Source organism: Zingiber officinale, chromosome 8A (assembly GCF_018446385.1).
Source record: "Zingiber officinale cultivar Zhangliang chromosome 8A, Zo_v1.1, whole genome shotgun sequence".
NCBI classification, from domain to species: Eukaryota; Viridiplantae; Streptophyta; class Magnoliopsida; order Zingiberales; family Zingiberaceae; genus Zingiber; species Zingiber officinale.
In genome coordinates this window covers 67772093-67781053 of record NC_056000.1, presented here as the reverse complement: position 1 = coordinate 67781053, position 8961 = coordinate 67772093, and the positions used below count along the sequence as shown (strand labels likewise).

Genomic DNA, 8961 nt, shown 5'->3' with positions numbered 1-8961 from the left:
TTCACCACCCGAGAGTCTAGTTGGACATGAAGCTCGTGTTGCGTGACGCTCGGGGAGATCCTGAGAAGCTCATGTGTCAACCATGTGAACACATCATGATTTTGTTGCAAACAGGCAACTAGCTCCGTCTTCTGTTCTGCCTCCAGGTCGGATGCTATGAAAGTTGTTGCCTCCACTCGGCTAGGGTGGATTTGGACTTCCTCCTTTTCTTCATAGACTAGGGTAGGAGCCTTTTCAGTAATAGCATTTATCTCTAACCGTGGGGTCTTCCAGGCAGACTTAGCTTCAGTTTTGACCATCTCGACGTAGCAGTGCCAGTGGCCAGTTGATCGCCCCTGACTTCTCCTACCCGGCCATCCACCGGAAACTTGATCTTTTGGAAGTAGGTGGATACTACCGCCCGGAACTCATTGATGGGCCGGTCGGCCCAGGATGATGTTGGAAGCTAAGGGGGGCATCTACCACGATGAAGTTTGTGGTTCTGGTCCTTCTAAGCAGCTCCTCTCCAAGCAATATGGCCAGCTTGGTATGGTCGATCGACAAAACCTCATTGTCGGTGAACCCATACAGTGGGGTTGTCATTGGTAGTAGTTCGCCTCGGTCGATCTGGAGCTGATTGAAAGCCTTATTGAATATTATGTTCACCGAGCTCCCTATGTCAACAAAAATTCAGTGAATGGTATAATTTGCAATCATGAGGGACCTCTACTCCTTCGAGGTCTCGGGGTCCGAAGCTGATTTCGGGCTCGTCAGCCTTCTCTCGACTGTAGTCTACTGCATGGATCTCCAATCGTTGAGCGTATGACTTCATGGCTCGGTTGGAGTCACCGCTGGTTGGTCCACCGGTGATGATGTTTATTTCGCCTCAAGCAACATTGCTTCTATTTTCCTCCTCTCGAGTGGATGGCCTGTTTCGCTCGTGCGAGGCCCAGGGAGGGTAAGTGCTTTCCCTCCGATGATGCTGGTGTCGCTGGGGTGATCTCCTTGCACCTTCTTGCCACTCGGAGGATGGATGCCCGTGTCGCCAATCAGGAGAGGGAGTTCGTCGGCGATAACCTCTCGGAGCTGGTCTGGCAATCGGCGTTAGACCACGATAATCAGGCGTATTGTGTGACGCTGACTGGTGGAAGGAACAAAACATAGGTGTCCATACCTTGCCCTTTGACGCCTTTGGTCGGTTGGAGGCTACATGCTGCACGACATGTGCCCTGGTCTCCTGATGTGGTCGTGCTCCTTCGACCCTTGGACCCCTGGGCGGCTGGTGGTTGCTTGATGATCGACGATCGGCCGCTGCAGAGGGTTCGGTCAGCGTCTCTTTTCTTCTCGCCGCCTGAGCTTCTTCTACGTTGATATATTCATTTGCCTTCCTGAGCATGTTGTCATAGTCTCGGGGCGGCTTCCTGATGAGCGATCAGAAGAAGTCTCCTTCGATAAGCCCCTGAGTGAATACATTCATCATGGTCTCAGATGAGACTGAAGGGATGCCCATGGCTACCTAGTTAAAGTGCTGGATGTAGCTCGGAGAGCTTCTCTTGGTCTCTGCTTTAAGGAAAATAAACTGACACTCGTTTTTTGGTAGCGCCTGCTGCTTGCGAAATAGTGTAGGAAAGCCATTCGGAAGTCTTTGAACCTTCGTATCAATCCGTTCGGCAGTCTTCTAAACCAGCGTTGTGTCGAGCCGGAGAGTGTGGTGAGGAAGACTCGGCACTTCACCCCATCTGTATATTGGTGAAGTGTGGCGACATTGTCAAACTTATCCAAGTAATTGTCTAGGTCAGTTGATCCGTTGTAATCTCCGATCGCTAGGGGAGCATAGTGCATCGGTAGGGGATCTTGTAAAATTTCTTTGGAGAACTGTATATTGATCCGTTCGAGTGACGCGTTGTCCTGTGGCACCTTGCCCTTCCGCGCATCCTGAATGGGTTCCTCATCTAAGGAGGATCCTCGCTCTTGATTCGCCTCCATGATTTCCGAGGGCATCTAGAACAGAGCTCGGTGGAATCGTATCAAGGTGGGCGGTGCCTCCCCATGTGTGCCGGTTTGCTCTCTGTTTTGTCCCCAGATGGAGAGTTGTTCCAACTAGTCCTCATGCGCCGCTCGGCCTCCTGACGCCAATGTTGCCTACTGCGCAAGCTGATTGGCCAGTGCCTTCTGTTGTTGCTGCTCGACTATCTTCGCTGCTCGAGCTTGCACGAGCATGTTGAGCTCCTCTTGGGTGAGCGTCACAGTGTGAAGTCGTCCAGCATCCTCCATCTTCTCGGCTCGGATGTAGGTTGTGTTCCCACAGATGGCGCCAAATTTGATCCTGTCCGAAAGTCGAGGCGATGGATGCTGGGAACATGGCGCTCCTATTGACCGTGTATAGACTTTGAACGAGACGAACCTGCAACCACAACCAGGTCAGCGTCGAGCTAGGGAAGGGTTCCCCGGCGTTGGCCCTCCGACGCTCAAGTCAGTCACCGACAGTGTGGAAGCAACAGAGCTAAAGAAACAGTAGCAACAACAATAATCTTGCATACCTCCGTTGAAACTTGGGCCTCTTTATATAGGGCTCTAAGAGCGTGTGTGCATGCTTCTCAAAACTTTTCCTGACACAATACCTTAACGAACTGAGGATATCTCTGATGTGACAATGGAAGCTTCTGTCATACGATCTTCTGCCTGACCATATTGCCGGCCATGCCATTTGTCGGTGGCACGAGCTCCCAAAAAAATATCGACAGAGCCTTTTGTCTGTTACTGGGCCGAGCGGGAGAGCTGCTCGGCCAACCTTTAACCGTTCGCATGCTATTGTCCTTGGGCCGAGCGAGATGGCTGCTCGGCCAACATTCCACTATCCAAGCTTCGCTGTTATGCCCAGGGGGGGGCGTGTCTGAGTGTAGTCTACTCAGTCGCGACTCCGCTTTGCTGCCTTCGAGGATTGATGTAAGTCTGAGCGGGTTGCTGCTCGGCATACCCTTACAGATACTTTGTTCTCCTGAGCGTCGGAAGCTCGATGCGTGGCCGAACTGTGATGATGTCGGATCGGGTCTTCATTATCCTGGTCGGGAAACTCCCTTGCCCGGCCGACCCGTGATATAGGGGAATTGACCGTCTTGACTTTGACCTTCACCGTGGTATTGTCCCTCCGCGGGGTGGGCCCCTCCTTATTATCGCATCATAGATGATTAGATTTGTACCAATGGAAACCATAAATTCCATACAGAATACAGGCATAATCCACTGAAATTATATACTAAACTATAAAATTGATTAAAGACAAAATATAAATAGCATCCATTAAAAATATATAATTAAATTATGAAATTAATAAAAATATAATGAGGTATAAAAGACTATAGACTTAACCTACGCAGCAAGCTAAGTAGATATATGAATAATCTCGATATTAAGTACTGAAATAAATAACAATAGTACTGAGGTACTTGTGATATATTCATGATTATGGACTATATTACATGAGGTAAAAATTGGATATTGGACATGAATGACTCTAAGTTCATAAGTGGATATGTATTTGCTTTGGGAAGTACAGTCATTTCTTAGAAATTACTAGATCAACTATGGAGTTAAGAGTCTATAACTCTTGACAAATATGGAGAAAAAATTTGAATGATTACGACAATTCTTAGAATATGTTCCTAAATGATCGAAATTTGTGCCAATAATATGTATATATTGTGATAGTCAATTGACAATTGGTCGGACACAGAGCCATTTATATAATGGTAAGTTTTGACATATATGTCATAAACATAATATCATTAGGCAACTACTCTCAACGAGAGTTATCACTATTGACTATGTATATAGTCAAAGGATAACTTAGTGGATCCGCTAACTAAAGAGTTAAACATATTTAGATGCAAACTCATCGTAAGGAATGAGCTTGATGTTAGTGCCAATGTCGACTGTAGATGCAAAGGAACGAAACCCCAAGAACTAGGTTAAAAGCGGCAACCTAACTACATTGAAAGACAATCACTGTGGAGGAACACACCTAGTGAACAAATGAAAGGGTAATCATTCTGCTTTTAATGATCATAGGGGAGTAATGTAAAATACTCTCGAGAGATTACCTATGTGAGAAAGAAGTGGGGCTGTTTTGAAGAAAATTGAAGGAATAATTCTTATCGCTTCTCATAGAACTAAACATGTTCATGGTCACGAACGAACACACTCATGAGATCTGAGCTATATCAGGGAGAGACCTGAGAGAGATTTGTCCATGCTTACACAAATGATAGAACAATTCAAAGATATCACGTCTACTAATTAGCCAATGAACAAATAAATTTTCACAAGGGAAGCTTCAAAGGGTAATACCTACCTATCTTATACACAACTACCAAAGGTATCATATATCTTATTTTCATTCATGTGGGGATTGTTAGCAAATATGAATGGAAACATGATTTGTAGGTTATTAGTCCTACGTTAAAAGAGTGATAATACAACCAGTTGATAGTGTATGAGAGGTGTGAATCCAGAGCTCGGATGACACCAACCTAAAGATTCTTATGTGAACATTACTACACATAGTGAACCACGATATCTGTCGTGTAATTCTTCACTCAGTATATATATGTGATAGTGTTTCACTTTATTCTCAGTTTGTCATAACAACATATTATAGATTATGTATTTGGTCTCGCTATTTTATCTTGATAAATAAACATTTAAGCATAATCTCTTAACATTGTCGGAGGAGTTGAGTCTATTTAAAAAGATTGGCTTGTTGCAAGACTCGACGTCTTTATTTCTCAGGCAATGCACCTCACACAATCCACTTTGACTCAAGCTCTGGATTTGTTCGGTATACATCTCAAGCTTTCGATATAAATTTTATCGATTTGACACTCTTAGCATGACTCGATAATTAATAGCATCACAGTTGACTCGATAACTTGGTAAATGACTCAATAAATTATCGCTCCTACTCGGATTTGACGGCTCCAAACGAAATTGATGATTGAACTTAGTCAGCCCAATACTTTAATATAATATATTCAAGTCATTTTAATCGATAATTAATCTCAGTGCATCCAATGTAGATTTGCTATTTGAGAAGAGGAAGAGGAAGAGGAAGAGGAAGAGGGAAGGAATAGGAAGGCATAAGTAGAAGAGAAGGGTTAATTCAATGGGGATGGATTTTTTTATCCATAATTTATAGATTAGAAGGATGATCTAATTTTTAGAATTCTTAATTTGGATGGACTCTACTTATTTAAAAATATAATCTATCTAAATTAAAAATCTTCATGTAATGAATCATCTCTATTCCATAATTTACGAACTAAGAGATCCCGACTGCAATTCGATCACGTCGGTGCGGCTACCGTCTGTATCCCATTCAGAGTAGAGTGTGCCGTGTGCACACTCTGATACCTTTTTTAAAAAATTATTTTTAAAAAAAAGTTGCACGTGTGGCACATTCTGAATGGGTGCGGGCCCGCACGGCTCGAATTAATCAAAGAATGGGAAGGGGGAGCTTGGCATTTGGAAAAAGAGAAGTGGTAGGTGGCGAAAACGGTTCGGTAGAAGACAAATTTTGAAAGGGAAAAATACGAAAGAGGAAAATTATTATTATTATTATTATTATTATATATTTATGTTAAGTTTAATTTAATTTAATTAATTGGAACCTAATATAATTTTAACTTGACGCTCAAGTTTTGTTTTTATGATTTATTTAATTTTAAAATTTTCAAACTAAAAGCTATCTATCTATTTTAGGGATATATTTCCGAGATATGGGTAAAATGAATATTTTCTATAAAAGGAGGCCGCAACTCTCCCCCAATAGTTCATCCTTGAGAAAACGAATATGATCGAGGAAGGAAGCAATCGAGCACCACCCGAGGAGGTAGGAGACATCGTTTCGCTTCTCTCCACCGAGGAGAGGGACTTCCTCATCCGGAAAAATGGCGACAAGGTTTGTTCCCTTTCAGTACCCACTCTGATCTGTTGTAGTTTATGAGGATCCTATCTCTTTGTAATGATATTGATTATTCATCTCATGTTTTGGGGATTGTAGAGTAAGATTTAGGTCGACCACTATAGAAAGTTTGGATCTTGTTCTTTGCATATCTATCACTCTAAGCTAAGCCTTGGTTTTGGAGATTTTCTTTGGTTCAAGAGATATGTTCGATGAGTACTTGATATGATTGTTCGGGATTTTGTTTTGGATAAGTACCCTTTCGGTGTGAAAATTTTGACCTATGCTTGATCATTGATGAGAGATTTTATTGTAGTTTGTGGGAGTTGGATGAAAAGTTAGGATACACTTTGGTTGCCTTTCTCTCCCTCTTTCTTTTTTATTTACCTTCATTAATTTAGAAATGGAGGTAGTTGAGCATTCTTCGTTGCACTGCTCATAGTTTATTTACGTGGAATGAACAAATCTTTTATTGACAAGTTAGTAACAACTTGGGAGGTAGCTTAATTAGTACCAAAGTTAAATGAATAAGCTTTGAACGCAGGGAACACAGCTTGAGTGTTTTGTTTTGTGCAAATATCTTCTTTGTTCTCGAACCGTATCAGAATATCCTTTCAATACTCTTTCTACTTTATCTGCACTTCATAGTCGATGTCCTGTTGCATGTTAACATGACTGAGCTTATGAACAGGTTTGAAAATCATGCGACTAATCAGCTATTCACTTGTTTAGGTGGCTATTGGTAGTCTTGAAGGGAAAGTGATTGCTCTTTACTTTGCAGTCTCAGGGAGCAGACCGTTCACTCTTAGGCTGATTGAAGTGTATAGTGAGCTCCGCTCCTTGGACAATAACTTTGAAATTATTTTTGTAACTGATGAGACAAACGAGGACTACTTTGATGAGGATTTCTCAGAAATGCCATGGTTAGCAATCCCATTTTCTGACACTTGGATGAGGGGAAAACTTGAAAATATTTTCTTAGCCACCAGCCTTCCCAACCTTCCCAACCTTGTCATCCTTGATGCCAATGGGAAGATTCTTAATAGAAAAGGTGTTCAAGCTGTAAAAGGATATGGTTCAGAGGGTTTTCCATTTACTGTCGAAAAGATCAGAAAATTGAGAGAGGAAATGGAGAATGCTAAGAAGGACCAAACTCTTCGCAGTGTCTTGGTTTCATCTTCTCGTGACTACTTGATTGCAAATGATAGATCTAAGGTGATGCAAATATTCCAGTCGTTTTTTGAGATGTTTAATGTTATTGTTGACTAACATAAGTAAATGCCTCGACATATATTAGTTAATTCTTTTTACTGAGATATATGCTGATTTTGATGCAGGTTTCTGTTTCAAATCTCGAAGGAAAAATAGTGGCTTTGTACTTCGCATGCAGGCGTTATGCTTGTTGCAATGTGTTTACTCCAGTATTTGCAGAAATCTATAGGAAGCTCAAGGAAATTGGAGAGAGCTTTGAGGTTGTGCTAGTGCGCTTGGACGGCGAATCTGATTATGATGTTGCCATAGAAAGCATGCCTTGGCTTGCATTTCCTTTCAATGACAACCGCGGTGAAAAGCTTTTTTGCTATTTTGATCTCCAGGAAAATAACCATCATGCTATCATCTTGATTGGACCGAATGGGAAAACTATGAATGTTGATTTAATTGAACTTATTAAAGAGTATGGCTTTGATGCATGGGAAGCTTTCCCGTTTTCTCAGGAGAAGTTGCATGAGTTTTCAGAGAAAGAAAAGGCCAAACTTGAGTCACAGACACTCGAGTCACTTCTTGTTTCAGGTGATCTGGACTATGTCATTGGCAAAAACGGATTGAAGGTAATGAATTTTTTTGCTTAACATGCAAACAACTTCCACATTGTCTAACTGAACTTTCCTTACTTTTCCTTATAAGCCGGTAGTTGAGCCTGTGTGGTAATATTCTTCCGTCAGGTTCCGATAAAAGAGCTTGTTGGAAAGACCATCCTCCTATACTTCTCATCAATGTGGAGGTGCGGCAATTACCTCCCTAAACTGGTCGAAGAGTATCACGAGATCAAGAATGTGGATAGCGAATTTGAGATGATCTACATCTCCGGCGATTATGATCAGGATTTATTTAACAAAGTCTTCTTACGCATGCCATGGTTGGCACTGCCGTTTGGTGATGAGAGACAGGAATCTTTGAACAAACGTATATTCAAAATCGGTTACCCCCAGAATTGTACCCTGGTTGCTATAAGTCCCACAGGGCGAATAATTACTAAAGAAGCCAAGGAGTTGTTCATGATACATGGAACTGTCGCTTACCCATTCACTGAGGAGAGGATCAAAGAGTTGGAGCATCTTAAAGAAATGGCAAAGGGGTGGCCTGAGAAGATAAAGCTTGACCTCTATGATGAGCATGAACTTGTCCTTACCGGTTGCTTTTCTTATGACTGTAACGGCTGTAGAGAGATGGGACATAATTGGTCCTACCGTTGCGAACAGTGTGAATTCGACCTGCACCCAAAATGTGCACTGAACCAAAAAAAGAAGGAAGAGGGAGAAAATGACGAAGCGCATGGTGAAGTGGCAGAGGAAGAATATGTGTGTGATGGTGAGGTATGTATCTTGGAAAGAAAAGAGTAATCTAATGTGCCTTGTTCATGTTATAGTAAGTTGGCCTCAGAAGGGAACTAAAATAATATTTAGAAATAATTTAATCATTAGGGGTTAAATAATATAATTGATCTTACTAATTAGTATTTATATATTATTTTCACAGGGAAATTAAGATGAAAAAAGTTATTTTAAAAATTAAAATGAATATTCTAAAGTACAGTTTGGTTAATATCTATCATTTATTTAATATTTAAAGGATAGATGTTTATTTTTCATGTTGGGTAATTCTTATCCAAGATCATAAAATAATTTCTAATTAACATAATTTATGTTAATTAAGAAGTTGATTTAGGTTCGTTGATTAGATTATCAAAGATGTGAACTTAAAATAAAATAATTAAGTAAAAAAATTAAAATAAAATAATACAG

General features: G+C 41.2%; 1 protein-coding gene across 1 annotated transcript; it reads left to right on the top strand.

Annotated features, from left to right (window-relative positions):
• The first annotated feature begins 5754 nt into the window (after positions 1–5754).
• Positions 5755–8588, top strand: LOC122009382 (probable nucleoredoxin 1-1). The gene is made up of 4 exons (XM_042565509.1): positions 5755–5935; positions 6671–7153; positions 7276–7767; positions 7882–8588. Exons 1-4 carry the CDS (start codon positions 5828–5830, stop codon positions 8557–8559), a joined length of 1761 nt encoding a protein of 586 aa, XP_042421443.1. The 5' UTR covers positions 5755–5827; the 3' UTR covers positions 8560–8588.
• Positions 8589–8961: the final 373 nt, after the last annotated feature.